Here is a 20,652-nt window from a genome sequence, read left to right as displayed (position 1 = left end):
TTGTTAACAGTAAGTCAAAAAACTCCTAATACTCTCAACTGCTGCTGCTGGTGCTAAGTCCCTTCAGTCGTGTCCGACTCTGTGTGACCCCATAGACGGTAGCCCACCAGGCTCCCCTGTCCCTGGGATTCTCCAGGCAAGAACACTGGAGTGGGTTGCCATTTCCTTCTCCAATGCATGAAAGTGAAAAGTGAAAGTGAAGTTGCTCAGTCGTGTCTGACTCGTAGCGACCCCATGGACTGCAGCCTACCAGGCTCCTCCATCTCAGGCAGGAGTACTGGAGTGGGTTGCCATTGCCTTCTCCTAAGTCACTAATAATAGGGCAGGTGCTTTGAGTCATTTTTTCCAACAGTGGTGAAAATTTAGGCACTTTGATTTGCAGTCTCTTCCTCTTGTTGACCAACTTTTTTTCAAAGATAACTAGAAAAGTCATGTGATCGTTCCAGTGGCCATGTTCAAAAAGGGATAGAGAAGGAAGAGACTAAATTCTTGACAATGATCATCCTATTATCTTTGTACTCAGCAGATAAACTAGTAATATCTCAAATAAGAGAAATAAGGAAGCTGGATTTTTCTTAAAATTTTCCTTTTTCCTGTTTTTAGAAAACTGGAATTAGCACTTCTAGGAGGTTAATCAGCCTGGTAAACTAAATAGAGAGCAACGTGCCTGTCAGAATCAGCCGATCTTTGCGAGTATCATTGTAAAGCAGTCTTAAATTTAGGTCTTTGATTCATTTTTAGTTTATTTTTACATATGATGGGAGGAAATGTTTTAATTTCACTCTTTTACATGTAGCTAACCAGTTTTTCCAGCACCAGTTATAGAAGACACTGTCTTTTCCCTATTGTATGTTTTTGCTTCTTTTATCATAGATTAATTGGCCATATGTTAGTGGTTTATTTCTGGGCTCCCTATTCTGTTCTGCTGATCTGTGTGATTGTTTTTCTGTGCCAGTACTATCCTGTTTTGATTACTGTAGTTTTGTAGTATAGTCTGAAGTCAGGAAGTCAGTGATACCCTCAGCTTTTTTTTCCCCTCCAGATTGCTTTTATGGTCTTTTGAGGTTCCATATAAATTTTAGGATTATTTGTTGCACTTCTGTGAAAAATACCCTATGTATTCTGGGTATTTTGATAATGATTGCATTAAATCTGTAGATTGCTTTGAGTAGTATGGATAGTTTAGCAATATTACTTCTTCCAATTCATGAACAGGGATGTCTTTCTGTTTTTTTGTATCATTTTCAGTTGCCTTTGTCAGTGTTCTAATTGTCAAGAATATAGGTCTTTCAGTTTATTTCTAGATTTTTTTTATAAGATCTAGAATGTAATTAGCTTTGGATTCCTGAACTATATGATAGTTTTTTAGTGTATAGAAAAGCAACAGATTTTTGTAGTTTGATCTTGATCCTTTACAAGAAAAATCCCAAATAAACATCCTTACCGGCTATCCACAATAATTAAAAAAGAAGAAAGGTCAAAGTCAGCAAAAGAAAGGAAATAAAATGAGCAGAAATAAAATTGAGACCCTGCCACATCTTCAAATAGAAAATGTCAGTGAAGCCAAGAGTTGATTTTTTTTTTTTTTGTAAAAAAAAAAAACAAAAAAAACAAAAAAATAGCCAGGCTCATTAAGAAGTCCCAATAAACAAAGAGGAGAAATGTCAACCAATATCATAGACATACCAAAAAATCAAAGAGAAAACTATGAACAGTTTTATGCCAACAAAATTGGAAGACCTAGAGAAATGGATAAATTCCTAGAAATATACAGTCTTCCAGAACTGAATCAGGAAGAAATAAATAACCTGAACAGACTGATCACCAGTAGTAAAATTGAATCAGTAATCAAAAAACACCTAGCAAACAGAAGTCCAGGGCTTGATGACTTCATAAGGGAATTCTACCAGACATACATAGAAGAGGTAATACATACCTTTCTCAAACTATTTCAAAAAACTGAAGAGGAGAGAATACCTAAATTCATCCTATGAGGCCAACCAACATTGCCCTGATACTGAAATCCAAAGACACTGCAGAAAAGATTATAGGCCAGTATCTCTGATTAATGTAGATGCAAAAATCCTCAAAGAAAATATTAGCAAATGGAATCCAAGAATATATGAAAAGAATCATACATCATGATCAAGTGGGATTTATTCTAAGATTGTAAGAAGGGTTCTGAATCCACAAATCAATCATTGTAATATACCACATTAACAAAAGGAAGGATAAAAATCACATGATCATCTCAATAGATGCAGAAAAAAGCATTTGACAAAATTCATCCATTCATGTTAAAGATTCTCATCAAAGCTGGCATAGAGAGAACATATCTCAACATAATAAAGGCTGTTTATGACAAACCCATGCTAATATACTCAGCAGTGAAAAACTGAACACTTGTCCTCTACAAGTGCTTTTCACACTTAGATTTTTATTCTATCTGGAATGTATTTTTGTATGAGATGGAGGGATATAATTTTTGTTTACCCATGTGTAACCAGTTGCGTCAGCACCATTTATTAAACAGTACCCCTTTCCTCTGCTGATTTTGTAAAGCCATCTGTTATACACCTTGTTTCCCATGTATGGGTGTGTTTTGAGGTATGCCTAGGATTGAAGTGAGATCTTTACTTTGCATCTTGTCTGCTTTTCCTTCTGTCCCAGTGTCTCTCCTACCATACTTATGCCTAAATCAGCACCCCAGATTATTTTCCAAAACAGATTTCAGTAACATACCACTACCCTTAGCAGAACTTCAAAGCACTTTTTCTTTTTGGTATCCTCTCTCTTTGTCTCCTTTCCAAAATAAATGAGTAGAGTCATATTAAAAATAGAAACACGCCACAAATATAAAGTAGTAAGTAAAAGTTATCTTCTCTCAATCACTAATCAATCACTTTTACAATGTGTATTGTGAGACTTGCCTGTAAGCACATTCATTCATAGGGGTATGTAAACATAGCATTTGATGTTTTAGTATTTTTTTTCACACTCCACAGCAGTTTTTTTTCACATAATATTTGATGGCCATCTTTTCATCTTTATATCTGTCTCTGTCTCTTTTTGACAATTACACAAGATTTTCATTGTGTATTTTTGTTATTATTGTACCTTGTTGGTGGCCACTTCGTTAGTATTGCCAAATTGTCTTTCATAAAGATTGTACAAATCAGTACTCCCCGATGAATGATAGTGCTGTCTCTCTAAACATCTTATTGTCACCTTTGCCAGGTGAAAAAATATCTGATGGTTTTAGTTTGTGTATCAGTAATTATAAATATATGAGATCAAGTATCTTTTCTTATGTTTGATCCCTATTTTTGATCCTTTGTTTGATCCAATTATGATCTCTAGTTTTAAAAAATAGCCTTTTTCATATTCTGTCTTTGCTTTGTATAAGTCACCTAATTATTGTTTTGAAAATACTCTTCGTGTGTATTATATTACATTTTTTTTAATGAAGTGCAGTAGTTTAAAACTTCTGTCGTATTTGTTGATTTTTTAAAAAGTGGTTTCTTCTTCTGCGGCTTAGATTTTCTCATTCTAAGATTTTTAAAGTAGAGTTCCATATTTACTTTAGAGCTTTTAGTTTCATTTAAAAATTTAACTTACTAATTTAAAATTTAAGTTCTCAATCTTATTAAAGTTTAATTTGATAGAAAGTGACTTTAGCTAGTTTTTCTCAGTGGCTGAGCAGCTGTGTCAGCATTTTGTGAATGATCAATCTTCCTAACTAATAATAGTACTAACTTTAACAAATACCTTTGACTTTAATTCTGAACTCTCTTTCTAAAGATGTGATATTCCTATACCAGTATCACCATTTAACTTCTGTTAGATATGTATTTATCTGTTGGCTTATTTCTCTAGTCATAGCCTTTGATTCAGAATTCTCCAGGGAATTCTATATTTTATTTTCAGGTGAATTTGAGAATAATTTCAAGTTTAAAAAATGTGGGCATTTAGATTGTGATTATCTTAGGTTTATTGATTAATTTAGAGATGATTAACATTTACAGTGTTAAATCTCTTAGTCAAAACATCTTCATGACTAAAGTGGAAAAACATCTTCATGACATATTCATTTTAAATATGTTTTTCTTAATGTTTTAAAACATGGTTTTCTTATATAGTTTTATTTCACTTATTGGTTATTACTATGAATATTACTTTTTATTCTATTTTCTGACTACTGTTTGGGAAAGCAGAAAAATCTGACTTAGTAAAAGGATTATTTTGATGTTTTGGTTAGCAGGGGATATAGGAAGAAGATCCACATGGACTGCTGTAATGACTATGTTTTCATAAAAATTTTTTTTTAGAAATTAAAAAAAATGACAAAAAAGAAAGCTTTTGAAATATTTTATCATTTTTATCTTTGCAGACTTTGCCTAAGATTCTAAGCCATATTGCCCCAGCATTTTGCATGAGCAGCTGTAGCTTCGTAGTGGAAAAATCTAAAGAATCTACAGCTCGTGTTGTAGTTTGGAGAGAGATAGGAGTGCAAAGAAGCTATACCATGGAGAGTACTTTGTGCGGCTGTGACCAGGGAAAATATAAGGTAAAATATCTCAGGATCTCTAGCCATAGAAATATTTCAAGACTGTCCTTTCATATATACTCTAGTAGTTTTCAAATGTATATTAAATGATATGTTTGTTATACTGAGTTATATGTAATTCACAATAATGGAATTGAATCATATGCAGTGTTAAGAACAGTCTCTCTCTTGTTCTTAAATTCTCTGAACTAATAGCTTGCTTTGGGTCCTTATGAAGTTTTAGTTGAGTCTGTTTATAGTCATAATTTTTAAGAAAGTACACTGTAGTACACATTTAAATAGTGATTAGTGATTATGATTTATAATGAACTCTGAAGGTAGTACATTACTAATAAAAAGTTCTATCATTTAAATTTATTGAATGTAAGTATATTTTTATACATTTAGAAATAGACACATTACACTAGAAATAGACACATTTATTTATAAAGTTTTTTTTTATATTTAGATTTTGTGCATGTGTGACTTATAAATGCATGAAGTGTTTGTTAGTCGCTCAGTTGTGTTCGACTCTTTGCTACCCCATGGACTGTAGCCAGCCAGGCTCCTCTGTCCATGAAATTCTCCAGGCAATAATACTAGAGAGGGTTGCCATTCTCTTCTCCAGGGGATCTTCCCGATCCAGGGATCGAACCTGGGTCTCCTGCATTGCAGGCAGATTAGATTCTTTATCATCTGAGCCACCAGAGAAGCCCTTTCAATGCATATCCCTTCACTATTTTTTTTTTTTTTCTTTACTAAAACTCTTCTGTGCTGCCATAGGCTTTTAATGGAAGAGAGTTCAGACTTTACTTTTGAAATTTAAGAGTAAATTTAAGAGTAACTTCCTTGGTGGCTCAGAGGGTAAAGATACACCTGTAGTGCAGGAGACTCAGGTTTGGTCCCTGGGTTGGGAAGATCCCCTGGAGAAGGGAATGGCAACCTACTCCAGTATTCGTGCCTAGAGAATTCCAAGGACAGAGGAGCCTGGAGGACTGCAGTCTATGGGGTCACACAGAGTCGGACATGACTGAGTGACTAACACACACAACAAATGTTAGGTGACTTTGAATTTTTTAAAGTTTGAGCATGTCATAGGAAATAAATAGACCTTAGGTAAAACAACTGTTATTCTGTTTAGTTGCGTCTTGTTTTTTTTGATGTGGTACAAGAGGAAAGTGAATCTCATGGTGATTTTCACGCATCTCACATAAAAGCAATTATAGCTTTATGTTTAGAAGGAGTTTAAAAATCTTCCAGGTGCTTAGTATTAAAAATGTAAACATATTATGGTTGGTGCCAGAATCTTTAAGTGGAGAGCTTTGTGACTTTTCCATTCTATAACAAACTAGAAAAAAAAAAAGGTATAAATTTTACAACTGATGTTCAAACTTTGGGGCTCTGGATGGGTAGAACTTGGTGAAATTCTAGTACTTTGTGGAGAGTGACTTTTCCCTAGTGACTTTAAGTTGACCTCAGAATACTATTCTTTCAGAATGTGCTATCTTTTCAAATCTCTCCAAATACTGTAAAGTGGTGACTTCTAGACTCCCAAAGTCATGGTTGTGGTGAGAGAGGAGCTTGGGTACCGCAGCCCGCAAATTGTGCCTCGTGGTTATTGCTTTAGTGGATGGTATGTGTGTGGGATGGGAAAGCTTGACAGTCACTTTTGTAAATGACCATAGGAAAAAAAAATCTTGTACTTTGTGATTTAGGGAAACAGACTGTAAATTATTTTTTCTCAAAGAGATACTTTATGCAGTCAGATTGGAAAAGGAAACTAAAAGCATCAGTGTCTATGAAACTAGTTTCTGGGGGTAGGGAGAGAGGATGTCAGGGAGGCTGAAACTTAAATGCCCCTTGAAATCATCTATGGCATAATAACAGCAGTATTTTCATATTAGATTTGTATTCTACTTATAGACTTTCATTGGGTTATTTAAACGTTCTGTTTTTGCTTTGATAAATGTATTTGGTCATTGAAAAAACCACATAAAATATCTAAAATGTATTTTGAAACAAAATGTTAGACAAGTTTTGTAAAAATTATTAATTTTAACTTTTAAAAATAAAATGGATACATAGTAAATAGTTGACTTCCCAGGTGGCTCAGTGGTAAGAATCTGCCTGCCAATGCAGGAGACACAGGAGACATGAGTTTGATTCCTAGGTTGGGAAGCTCCCCTAGAGAAGGAAATGGCAACACTCCAGTATTCTTGCGTGAAAAAAAATCGCATGGACAGAGGAGGCTGGTGGGCTACAGTCCATGGGGTTGCAAAGAGTCTGATATGACTGAGTGACTGGGCACACAATGAATAGTCATTTCTCTTTTATATGATTTATATTGATATACTTCATGTGATTTACACTGGTAGAGTTACGTTGATTTAATAAAACTCTTAGAGAAGTATGTCTTACTACAAAAAATAAGTTTTTTACATCTAAAATTCAGTCCTTTTATCATAACATATACTTCTTTAAAAATTTTTTTAACTAGCCAACTTTTTAAAGAGCAACTTTAGATTCACAGAAAAATAGAGTGCAAAATACAGAATTCCCATATACCCCTACCCTCCCCTCCCACCACATAATGTATACTTTTCAAACTTGTTAATATTAGCTAATAAGTTGTGTGAGTCTAATAATATTTTAAGAAACAAATCTTTTCACTCTCAAGAATGTTCTTATATTACTGAATTTTAGGTTTCAAATATTCTTTATTTTTGATGAGCTAACTCAGGAATAGGCATAGCCTTTCTAAACCTCTTAGATTAAGAAGGCAAATGCATTTTCTAATAAAGTTAATTAAGTTACATTTCCTAGAGTATTTGGAGGTGGCCAGACTATTTAAACAGTCAGTCAGTCATTATTTTAAAGGCATGTGCTTCATAGAGTAAATAACAGTTTTTATAATTTACCTCTTCAGTTGCTGTATGGTTTTAGATGGCTGCAGCCTTTGTTGGTGTAAGGATTTTATTTACTTTAGAGTTTCATTTTTATCTGAAAAGTAAATGATAAATAGTAGTCAATTTACAGTAGTCAATTTTTATCCTTTATGTGGTAATGTTTAACTTTTGCTGAACCTTATATTATTTATTGGGAAACTATTAAAAAGTGTTGTGGTAAAACTTTATTTTTGTTTTATTAGATCAGATTTGAAATGGGCATTCTTAACTGACATGAAACATAAGAGTTTATTTTATTTTTACCTCATTGGCTTAGATTTGTTGATTCTTTTTTTTTTTTTTACACAGTCACCTTTCTTTTGTTTGTTCTTTACTCACTGGTTTCTATTTATCATGTAGAAAAAGTATGTATAAACTAATATTCAAGTATACAGACTGGAGCCTTGATTGTAACACTGTTTCGACGTCAGCATCTGAGTAGTAGATTACAAGTACTAGCAAGGTCTTGTAAAAATATACTTTTACATATGAGCTCCAAGAATAACTTACCTTCAAGATAGTCATCTGCTTTTTTCCCCCCTTCTCAGTGTGTTGGTGAAAATATTTTGCACACAGTAAATGAGAATAGACATTTTAGAAATTCTTTTTTAAGATGGTTTCCTTTTTGACTTAAAATAATCTTACATTGTTAAGACACTGTGCTTATGAGTTGTAGGTTCATACAAAGTAACAGGCTTTTATTTTATTAATATAGCTTCAAATTCCTTTTATGTAATTTTAATGAGATATAGCCAGAGGATAGCAAATGTCCTAGTTACATGTTTATGATTGCTTTATTTCTAGGGTTTACAGATTGGTACTCGAGAATTGGAAGAGATGGGAGCAAAATTTTGTGTTGGTCTATTGCGTTTGAAAAGACTGACATCCCCATTGGAGTATAATCTGCCTTCCAGCCTGCTTGACTTTGAGAATGACTTGATTGAATCGAGCTGCAAAGTGACTAGGTAAGACACACTTGTTTTATTCTTTTGTTATGCGGTTATCCTGTCAGAATTCATAGTTCAGTAAGAGGAAAGGCACAGAGACTTTGACAGTCAAGCATCTTTAGAATTTATATAAATAAGTTTGCACATCTAATGTATGTTCCAAAATGTGATAATATTCTTGATTCTTTTAACATTGGTATTTGGATAAAATTTTAGTAAATTACCCTTATATTTGAAATGCTATTTTAGTAATCTTAATGATTTACTTTTAACTCAAAAGTAAGCATGTATCAGGTAATATATAAATTAAGAACGCTTGGAGCCAAAATTCATACTTCAAAAGAAATTTTATTTTGTTGATAATCTATATACATCAAATGGCTTTCCAATATCTTCTGACTACATCAACTAGAAACAGCTAATATAGTATCACTCTGAAAATTTAACTACATGTGACAAGTATTTTTCTAAGTAGGTAATCTTTTGCTCCTAAAATTCAATGTATGTAAATTTTGATCAGATACAGGCTCAGACATAATTTGATGTCATATTTCTTAATCACAATACTAGAGTTTAGCATTTTATACTCTGATACATATAGTTAGAAATAGTCCCATTTTATAGAATCTTCATGGTTTTTGTTGGTAGACACTGACATTAGATTTGTCAATTTATTGCCAGGCTCTGTTGTATGTATCAACTTAACAGTTTTAAGTGTAGTAAAACATTAATTAGAACTCTATTTTTATATAATGTGATAACTGAGATAGTGATTACCTGCATTCTCTACACTTCAAAACACTTGGTAAACAATAATGGAAATAATTATAAATATATTTATTTATTAAATAAATATGCATAAAGTTGTTCTCATTGATGTTTAGAAGCTTCCTTTTCATTTATTTTATGTACTTTTGATTTCTGTTCCTAATGTTTCATTGTTGGTGTTACCTCTTTATGGAGGTAAAAGTCACAAATAAAATTGTAAGATATTTAAAGTATACAATGTGATGATTTGGTGTATATATGTATACACTGTGAAAGGATTTCCCCCATTGAGTTATTAACATGTCCATACATCACATTACATATTTACTTTTGTGTATGTGTGTTGGGAAGTATTTTTCAGTTCTGCTCTCATAGCAAATTTCAGTTACATAATCCAGCATTCTCTAGTATCAGTTCAGTTCAGGCACTCAGTTGTGTCCGACTCTTTGCGACCCCATGAATTGCAGCACGCCAGGCCTCCCTGTCCATCACCAACTCCTGGAGTTCACTCAAACTCATGTCCATCCAGTCGGTGATGCCATCCAGCCATCTCATCCTCTGTCGTCCCCTTCTCTTCCTGCTCCCAATGCCTCCCACCATCAGGGTCTTTTCTAATGAGTCAACTCTTCTCATGAGGTGGCCAAAGTACTAGAGTTTCAGCTTTAGCATCATTCCCTCCAAAGAACACCCAGGACTGATCTCCTTCAGAATGGACTGGTTGGATCTCCTTGCAGTCCAAGGGACTCTCAAGAGTCTTCTCCAACACCACAGTTCAAAAGCATCAATTCTTCGGTGCCCAGCTTTCTTCACAGTCCAATTCTCACATCCATACATGACCACTGGAAAAACCATAGCCTTGACTAGATGGACCTTTGTTGTATAGTCACCATGTTATTCATTACTTCCTCAGACCTTGTTTATCTCAATAACTGAAAGTTTGTATTATTTACCTCTTGCCTGAAAAATCCCATGGATGAAGGAGCCTGGTAGGCTGCAGTCCATGAGGTCCTGAAGAGTCGGACATGACTGAGCAACTTCACTTTCACTTTTCACTTTCATGCATTGAAGAAGGAAATGGCAACCCACTCCAGTGTTCTTGCCTGGAGAATCCCAGGGATGGGGGAGCCTGGTGGGCTGCTGTCTATGGGGTCACACAGAGTCGGACACGACTGAAGCGACTTAGCAGCAGCATAGCCTGGTAGGCTGCAGTCCATGGGGTCACTAAGAGTCGGGCATGACTGAGCGACTTCACTTTCACTTTTCACTTTCATGCACTGGAGAAGGAAATGGCAACCCACCCCAGTATTCTTGCCTGGAGAATCCCAGGGACAGAGGAGCCTAGTGGGCTGCTGTCTATGGGGTCGCACAGAGTCAGACACGACTGAATCGACTTAGCAGCAGCAGCAGCATTGCCTCCTCTTCCTGCCTCCTACCCTTTGGCAACCACTTTGCTACTCTCTGTTTCTATGAGTTGTTTGAAATTTTTTTTTTTTTACATTTCACATGTAAATGACACCAAGCAGTATTTCTCTTTGTTTGGCTTATTTCACTTAGCATAATGCCCTCCAGTTTCATCCATGTTGTAGCAAATGAAAGGATTTCCTTTTCTTAAAGGCTGAATAATATTCCATTGTATAAGTTCAGTTCAGTTGCTCAGTCATGTCCAAGTCTTTGCAACCTAATGGGCTGCAGCATGCCAGGCTTCCCTGTCCATCACCAGCTCCCAGAGCTTGCTCAAACTCACGTCCATTGAGTCAGTGATGCCAACCAACCGTCTCATCCTCTATTGTCCCCTTCTCCTGCCTTCAGACTTTCCCAGCATCAGGGAGTCAGTTCTTTACATCAGGTAGCCAAACTTTTGGAGCTTCAGCTTCAGCATCAGTCCTTGCAGTGAATTCAGGACGGATTTCCTTTAGGATGGACTAGTCCAAGGGACTGTCAAAAATCTTCTCCAACACCACAGTTCAAAAGCAGCAATTCTTCGGTGCTCAGCCTTCTTTATGGTCCAACTCTCATATCCATACGTGACTACTGGTAAAACCATAGCTTTGATTACACAGACCTTTGTCGGAAAAGTATTAGCTCTGCTTTTTAATATGCTGCCTTGGTTTGTCATAGCTTTTATTAGTATCTATCTGCATTTTCCTTATCCATTCATCTGTCGATGGTCAGATAGTTTTTATACTTTGACTATGTGAATAATACTGCTTTGAACATAGGAGTACAGTGTCTTAATGGTTTTTAGTGTACAGATCTTCCACTTTCTTGGTTAATTTATTCCTAACTTGTTTTTGATGCTATAGTAAATGAAATTGTTTTCTTGATTTCTGTTCCTGATGTTTCATTGCTTAGTGTATAGAAATGCAGCTGGTGGTATTTTTACGGATGCTATATGATGTCTTGTCTATTGAAAATAGAGAAAATTTACTTTTTCCTTTCTTATTTGAGTGACTTTTATTTCTTTTCTTCTCTAATTGCTTAAGCCAGTATTGTGGTGAGAGTGGGCATCCTTGCTTTGTTCCTTATCCTAGAAGAAAAACTTTTAGTATTTCATGGTTAGCTGTGGGCTTGTTGTATATAGCTTTTATTATGCAAGAGTGCATTTTCTCTTTACCTGGTTTATTGAGAGTTGAGTGAATGGATGATGAATTTTGTCAAATGCTTTTCTGCATCTGTTGAGATGATTGTATGATTTTTAGCCTTCATTTTGTTAATGTGGTAAATCACATGGATTGATTTGCATATGTTGAACAGGGTGCAAGGTGATCAAGATTTATGTGTGAGTCTTTTAATGTATTATTGAATTTGATTTCCTAATGCATTTTATTGAGGACTTTTCCTCTAAGTTCATCAGGGATATTGACCTGTAGTTTTCTTTTTTTTTTTAAAGTTCTTTCTCTGACTTTGGTATTTAGGATAATGCTAACCTTATAAAATGAATTTAGAATTGTTCCCTCCTCTTTTAATTTGGGAAAAGTTTGAAAATAATTGCTATTATTTAGTCTTTAAATGGTTGGTAGAATTCACTGAAGCCATCTGATCCTGGGATTTTCTTTCTTGGGAGGTTTTTGAGTATTCATGCAGTCTCCTCACTCATAATTGCTCTGTTCACATTTTCTATGTGTTTCTCATGATTCAGTCTTGGTAGCTTGTATCTTTCTAGGAATTTTTTCCATTTGTTCTTGTTTGTCCAATTTGTTGGTGTATAATTGTTCATAGTAGTCTCTTATCCTTTGTATTTTTTAATGTATCTTTTGTGATGTCTCTTTTATTTATAATTTCTCCATTTTTTTAGAAAGTCTTAACAGTTTATTCTTTTTTTTTTTAAATTAACTCTAAGTTTCATGGATCTTTTTAGTCTCTATTTTATTTATGTCTGTCTGATTTTTGTTATTTTCTACCTTCTGCTAACTCTAGGCTTATTTATTCTTATTTTTCTAGTTCCCCGAGATGTAAAATTGGGTTGTTTATTTGAGATTTCTTTCTTCTTCATGTAGACCTTTATTGTTATAAACTTCCCTCTTAGAACTGATTTTGCTGCATGTCGTCAGTTTTGGTATGTTGTATTTCCATTTTCACTTCTCGCAAGATATTTTTTGATTTCTCTTTTACTCATTGGTTGTTCAGGAACATGTTGTGTGATCTCCACATATTTGTGAATTTTCCAGTTTTCCTAATTGATTTCTACTTTTCTTTTCTGGCCACACCATACAACTTGTAGGATCTTATTTCCCAAACCAGCAATTGAACCCAGGCCCTCAGCATTGAGAGTGCGGAGTCCTAACCACTGGACTGTCAGGGAATTCCCAATTGATTTTGAGTTTTGTATTGTTGTGGTTGGGCTTAATATGATTTCGGTCTTCTTAACTTAATTAAGACTTGTTTGTGGGCTAAGATATGATTTACCCTGCATAATTTTGCCTGAGAAGAATATGCTTTTTTTTTTTCCTGTTGGAAAGCATGTGCTATATATCTTGTCAGGTCTGTCTGACCTAATATGTAGTAGAATTCCATATATATAACTTGGGAGAAATGGACAAATTCTTAGAAAAGTATAACCTTCCAAAATGGAACCAGGAATAAATAGAAAATTTGAACAGACCAATCACAAGCACAGAAATAAAAACTGTAATAAAAAATCTTCCAACCCACAAAAGCCCAGGACCAGATGGCTTCACAGGTGAATTCTACCAAAAATTTAGAGAAGAGCTACCACCTATACTACTTAAACTCTTTGAAAAAATTGCAGAGGAAGGAAAACTCCCCAAATCATTCTACAAGGCCACCACCATCACCCTTCTACCAAAACTAGATAAAGGTGCCACAAAGAAAGAAAACTACAGGCCAATATCACTGATGAATATAGACACAAAAATCCTTAACAAAATCCTAGCAGGCAGAATCCAACACCATATTAAAAAGATCATACATTGTGATCAAGTGTGCTTAATTCCAGGGATGCAAGGATTCTTTAATATCTTCAAATTAATCAGTGTGATACACTAAATTAACAAATTGAAAGATAAAAGCACACAATGGATTAAAGACCTAACTGTAAGAACAGAAACTATAAAACCCTTAGAGGAAAACATAGGCAGAACACTCTCTGACATAAAGCACAGCGAGATCCTCTATGACCTACCTCCTAGAATAATGGAAATAAAAACAAAAATAAACAAATGGGACCTAATTAAATCTAAAAGCTTTTGCACAATGAAGGAAACTATAAGCAAGGTGAAAAGACAGCCCTCGGAATGGGAGAAAATAATAACAAATGAAACAACTGACAAATTAATCTCCCAAATGAACAAGCAGCTCATTCAGCTCAATACCAGAAAAATGAACAACCTAATCAAAAACTGACAGAATGTGGTCCACAGGAGAAGGGAATGGCAAACCACTTCAGTGTTCTTGCCTTGAGAACCCCATGAACAGTATGGAAAGGCAAAATGATAGGATACTGAACTATCCTATCCTGAGGAACTCCACAGGTCGGTAGGTGCCCAATATGCTACTGGAGATCAATGGAGAAATAACTCCAGAAAGAATGAAGAGATGGAGCCAAAGCAAAAAGAGTACCCAGTTGTGGATGTGACTGGTGATAGAAGCAAGGTCCAATGCTGTAAAGACCAATATTGCATAGGAACCTGGAATGTTAGGTCCGTGAATCAAAGCAAATTGGAAGTGGTCAAACAAGAAATGGCAAGAGTGAACGTTTACATTCTAGGAATCAGCGAACTAAAATGGACTGGAATGGGTGAATTTAACTCAGATGACCATTATATCTACTACTGCGGGCAGGAATGCCTTAGAAGAACTGGAGTAGCCATCATGGTCAGCAAAAGAGTCCAAAATGCAGTACTTGGATGCAATCTCAAAAACGACAGAATGATCTCTGTTCGTTTCCAAGGCAAACCATTCAATATCACAGTAATCCAAGTCTGTGCCCCAACCAGTAACACTGAAGAAGCTGAACAGGTCTATGAAGACCTACAAGACCTTTTAGAGCTAACACCCAAAAAAGATGTCCTTTTCATTATAGGGGACTGGAATGCAAAAGTAGAAAGTCAGGAAACACCTGGAGTAACAGCTGTTGAACGGGTTCAAGAAGTTGAACGGGTCTATGAAGACCTACAAGACCTTTTAGAGCTAACACCCAAAAAAGATATCCTTTTCATTATAGGGGACTGGAATGCAAAAGTAGGAAGTCAGGAAATACCTGGAGTAACAGGCAAATTTGGCCTTGGATTACGGAATGAAGCAGGGCAAAGGCTAGTAGAGTTTTGCCAAGAGAATGCACTGATCATAGCAAACACCCTTTTCCAACAACACAAGAGAAGACTCTACACATGGACATCACCAGATGGTAAACACCAAAATCAGATTGATTATATTCTTTGTGGCCAAAGATGGAGAAGCTCTATACAGTCAGCAAAAACAAGACTGGGAGCTGACTGGCTCAGATCATGAACTCCTTATTGCCAAATTCAAACTTAAATTGAAGAAAGTAGGGAAAACCACTAGACCATTCAGGTATGACCTAAATCAAATCCCTTATGATTATACAATGGAAGTGAGAAATAGATTTAAGGGCCTAGATCTGATTGAGTGCCTGATGAACTATGGACGGAGGTTCATGAAATTGTACAGGAGACAGGGATCAAGACCATCCCCATGGAAAAGAAATGCAAAAAAGCAAAATGGCTGTCTGGGGAGGCCTTACAAATAGCTGTGAAAAGAAGAGAAGTGAAAAGCAAAGGAGAAAAGGAAAGATATAAACATCTGAATGCAGAGTTCCAAAGAATGGCAAGAAGAGATAAGAAAGCCTTCCTCCGCGATCAATGCAAAGAAATAGAGAAAAACAACAGAATGGGAAAGACTAGGGATCTCTTCAAGAAAATTAGAGATACCAAGGGAACATTTCATGCAAAGATGAGCTCGAAAAAGGACAGAAATGGTATGGACTTAACAGAAGCAGAAGATATTAAGAAGAGGTGGCAAGAATACACAGAAGAACTGTACAAAAAAGAGCTTCACGACCCGGATAATCATGATGGTGTGATCACTCACCTAGAGCCAGACATCCTGGAATGTGGAGTCAAGTGGGCCTTAGAAAGCATCACTTCGAACAAAGCTAGTGGAGGTGATGGAATTCCAGTTGAGCTGTTTCAAATCCTTAAAGATGATGCTGTGAAAGTGCTGCACTCATCATGCCAGCAAATTTGGAAAACTCAGCAGTGGCCACAGGACTGGAAAAGGTCAGTTTTCATTCCAATCCCAAAGAAAGGCAATGCCAGAGAATGCTCAAACTACCACACAGTTGCACTCATCTCACATGGTAGTAAAGTAATGCTCAAAATTCTCCAAGCCAGGCTTCAACAGTATGTGAACCGTGAACTTCCAGGTGTTCAAGCTGGTTTTAGAAAAGGCACAGGAGCCAGAGATCAAATTACCAACATCCACTGGATCATGGAAAAAGCAAGAGAGTTCCAGAAAAACATCTATTTCTGCTTTATTGACTATGCCAAAGCCTTTGACTGTGTGGATCACAGTAAACTGTGGAAGATTCTGAAAGAGATGGGAATACCAGACCACCTGACCTGCCTCTTGAGAAACCTATATGCAGGTCAGGAAGCAACAGTTGGAACTGGACATGGAACCACAGACTGGTTCCAAATAGGAAAAGGAGTACGTCAAGGCTGTATATTGTCACCCTGCTTATTTAACTTCTATGCAGAATACATCATGAGAAATGCTCAGCTGGAAGAAGCACAAGCTGGAATCAAGATTTCCAAGAGAAATATCAATAACCTCAGGTATGCAGATGACACCACTCTTATGGCAGAAAGTAAAGAGGAACTAAAAAACCTCTTGATGAAAGTGAAAGAGGAGAGTGAAAAAGTTGGCTTAAAGCTCAGCATTCGGAAAACGAAGATCATGGCATCTGGTCCCATCACTTCATGGGAAATAGATGGGGAAACAGCGGAAACAGTGTCAGACTTTATTTTTTGGGGCTCCAGAATCACTGCAGATGGTGACTGCAGCCATGAAATTAAAGGACACTCCTTTGAAGGAAAGTTATGACCAACCTAGATAGCATATTCAAAAGCAGAGACATTACTTTGCCAACAAAGGTCCGTCTAGTCAAGGCTATGGTTTTTCCAGTAGTCAAGTATGGATGTGAGAGTTGGACTGTGAAGAAGGCTGAGCACCGAAGAATTGCTGCTTTTGAACTGTGGTGTTGGAGAAGACTCTTGAGAGTCCCTTGGACTGCAAGGAGATGCAACCAGTCCATTCTGAAGGAGATCAGCCCTGGGATTTCTTTGGAAGGAATGATGCTAAAGCTGAAACTCCAGGACTTTGGCCACCTCATGCGAAAAATTGACTCATTGGAAAAGACTCTGATGCTGGGAGGGATTGGGGAGAGGAGGAGAAGGGGACAACAGAGGATGAGATGGCTGGATGGCCTCACCGACTCTGTGGATATGAGTCTGAGTGAACTCCGGGAGTTGGTGATGGACAGGGAGGCCTGGCGTGCTGCGATTCATGGGGTCACAAAGAGTCGAACACAGCTGAGAGACTGAACTGAACTGAATCGAAAAGTGGGCCAAAGAACTAAACAGACATTTCTTCAAATAAGACATACACATAACTAATAAAGACATGAAAAGATGCTTAACAGCACTCACTATTAGAGAAATGCAAATCAAAACCACAATGAGGTATCATTTCACACAGGTCAGAATGGCAGTCATCAAAAAGTCTACAAACAAATGCTGGAGACGGTGTGGCGAAAAGGGAACCCTCTTACACTTTTGGTAGGAATGCAAACTGGTGCAGCCACTATGGAGAACAGTGGAGAGTCTGTTAAAAAAATGGTAATAGAACTGCCCTACGACCTAGCAATCCCACTGCTGGGCATGCACTGCGAGGAAACAGAACTGAAAGAGACATATGTCACAGTGTTCATTGCAGCAGTATTTACAGTAGCCAGGACATGGAAACAACCTAGATGTTCATCAGCAGATGAATCGATAAGGAAGTTGTGGTACATATACACAATGCAATATTACTCAGCTATAAAAAGGAGCACATTTGAGTCAGTTCTAATGAGATGGATGAACCTAGAGCCTACTATACAGAGTGAAGTAAGTCAGAGAGAGAAAAACAACTAGTGTATATTAACACAGATATATGAAATTTAGAAAGATGGTACTGATGATTCTACATGCAGGCGGCAAAGGAGACACAGATGTAAAAAACAAACTTTTGGACTCAGTGGGAGAAGGCGAGGGTGGGATCATTTGAGAGAGTAGCACTGAAACATGTATATTACCATATGTAAAATAGATGACCAGTGCACGTTTGATGTGTGAAGCAGGGTACCCAAAGCCAGTGCTCTGGGATAGGGTGGACAAGGGGGATTAGGATGTGGGGGACACATATATACCTGTGGCCAATTCGTGTTGATGTATGGCAAAAACCACTGCAACATTATAACTATCCTCCAATTAAAATATAAATTAATTAAAAATAAAAATCAACAGTGTAAGATGACACACAAACACAAAATTCTTAATTGTAATGAATTAAGGGGAGATTAGGGAGAAGGAAACTCTCAAAAAAAAAAGACTCCAGAGAATGATTTTTAAAAATTGATAAACATTGCCCAGGCTCGTAAGTCCAGCATTGTGGGAGCCTGGTAGAACTTATTTAGAGGAGGCTTTTACTTACTCTTCTCACTTTACCCCCTTTCTGCCTTTGACTCTTAAGTGAATAGCGTCTCTGATAAAACGTCTTTGAAAAGTCAGCTTCCTTCTGTTTGGATTAGGGGATTGCCTAAGCGAGGAGATCTAAAGGTCTGATTGCTGTTATAAAGCCTTTTAACCAATTCTGTTTTCAGTTTCCCCTGACAACCATTATCTTCAATTCCTGAACTTTTCTAGTGTTTTGTGATACAAATCGGCATTTTTTTCTTGGCCTCCCCTTCTGTAGATGTTCAGCAAAGTGGAGCAAGTTAGAACTCAAGCCTCCTCTTTTCATCCGTCTTCTTCCATCTTCCAACATTTTGTTGATCTCTTCTTTGCTATTATCTCTTCAGTTTTCTTTTCTTATGTATTTATCCTTTTTAAAAAGTTATTCTTTTCTGTCATCCTAGTGGCTTTTGAGATCCACTATGTTTATCATAAGTTATACAACTTTTTTTTTTCAGTGAAACGAAAAGAAATTATAATTTAATTATATTTTATATTGTTAGGGCATTTGTTGGAAATTACCACACACAAATCATTTTAATTTTACCCAATTGTATTTGCTGTATAATAAAAATTCCATTTCATATAACACTCTTTCTGCCTTATATTTTTCCTAGGGGGTGTGTTTCTTTTAGGTCAAAGCTGGGAATGTTGGGGAAAGTCACTTAAGAACTTAAACCTTGTTGGGCTGCACCCTGCAGGCCTGCAGTTCTTGTAGTTGCCCAGCCGTAAGACCAAATAAAGCACCCAGAGATAACTAGAGAGATCAGTGGTTTTCTTTGATAATGAGTCTTAACATGCCTGATGTAAGGTCCTGGAGAGCAGACAGTGGGCAGGACAAGGCAGCAGGTTTTGCTATGGTGGCAGGGGTGGGTGCTACCAGTTTAACAGGGAATTGGCGTCAGGTTGTCTCGTCAGTTACTACAGAAACCAGCAGAAGGGCCTGTTCCTCATCACCACTTTGATAAACTATTAATAGTGGGTGGAGCCATTTTTAAAGCTCAACATTCAGAGAACTAAGATCATGGCATCTCATCCCATCACTTCTTGGCAAATAGATGGGGAAACAGTGTCAGACTTTATTTTGGGGGGCTCCAAAATCACTGCAGATGGTGACTGCAGCCATGAGATTAAAAGACGCTTACTCCTTGGAAGAAAAGTTATGACCAACCTAGATAGCATATTGAAAAGCAGAGACATTACTTTGCTGACAAAGGTCCGTCTAGTCAAAGCTATGGTTTTTCCAGTAGTCATGTATGGATGTGAGAGTTGGACTGTGAAGAAGGCTGAGCGCCAAAGAATTGCTGCTTTTGTTTTTTTTTTTTTTTTGAATTGCTGCTTTTGAACTGTGGTGTTGGAGAAGACTCTTAAGAGTCCCTTGGACTGCAAGGAGACCAAACCAGTCCATCCTGAAGGAAATCAGTCCTGAATATTCATTGGAAGGGCTGATGCTGAAGCTGAAACTCCAATACTTTGGCCACCTGATGCGAAGAACTGACTCATTAGAAAAGACCCTGATGCTGGGAAAGAGTGAAGGCGGGAGGAGAAGGGGACAACAGAGGATGAGATGGTTGGATGGCATCACTGTCTCAATGGACATGAGTTTGAGTAAACTCCGGGAGTTGGTGATGGACAGAGAGGCCTGGCACGTTTCAGTCCATGGGGTCACAAAGAGTCAGACATGACTGAGCAACTGAACTGAACTGGAGCCATTCTGATCCAAAAAGTAGAATAGTCACTAGCTAGGAGTGGAAGGATGGGAGGTGGGGCAGGTTATTGATTAGGCTCTATGATTAAGAGGGAAGGTTAGTCATGTGAACAGGCTGTGGGTGAGACAGGGACTCCTTGAGCGGGGATGTACACAGAGCAGGAGCAAAGCCATCTTGAGTGGCCCGACCATACACAACCATGTAGTGTTTTTGAACTTAGCAAAAATTTTTTAAATTTGGCTGCACTGGGTCTTAGTTGCAGCACTTGGAATCTTCATTGCCATTTGTGGGCTTAGTTGCAGCATGCAGGCTGTAGCTTCCTAACCAGCGATCGCACCTGGGCTGCTTGCATTGGGAGTGTAGTGTCTTAAATCTTTGGACCACCAGGGAAGTCCCCAGCAAAAGTGTTTTTACCTGTTAGCTGGACTATTAAACAGTACTTTTAGCAACCCTTTTTTAAAGGATTTGAGAACTGGTAAAACA

At 37.0% G+C, this 20,652-nt stretch overlaps 1 protein-coding gene across 16 annotated transcripts in view; it reads left to right on the top strand.

The window, feature by feature from the left end:
* Nucleotides 1–20,652, top strand: part of AGTPBP1 (ATP/GTP binding carboxypeptidase 1) — a 192,913-nt gene that overhangs the window by 166,859 nt on the left and 5,402 nt on the right. For all 16 annotated transcript variants that reach the window (XM_086416848.1, XM_086416844.1, XM_086416841.1 and 13 more), the window contains 2 exons: nt 4,391–4,567; nt 8,296–8,456. In XM_086416848.1, coding sequence (XP_086272974.1) covers nt 4,391–4,567; nt 8,296–8,456 — 338 coding nt within the window. The remainder of the gene's footprint in view (nt 1–4,390; nt 4,568–8,295; nt 8,457–20,652) is intronic.

This window comes from Bos grunniens, chromosome 8 (genome assembly GCF_055505025.1).
Source record: "Bos grunniens cultivar Pamir isolate PY7600 chromosome 8, Bosgru_T2T1.0, whole genome shotgun sequence".
Lineage (NCBI taxonomy): Eukaryota > Metazoa > Chordata > Mammalia > Artiodactyla > Bovidae > Bos > Bos grunniens.
Note: the sequence above shows the minus strand (reverse complement) of the source record. Positions and strands in the feature narration are given on the sequence as shown.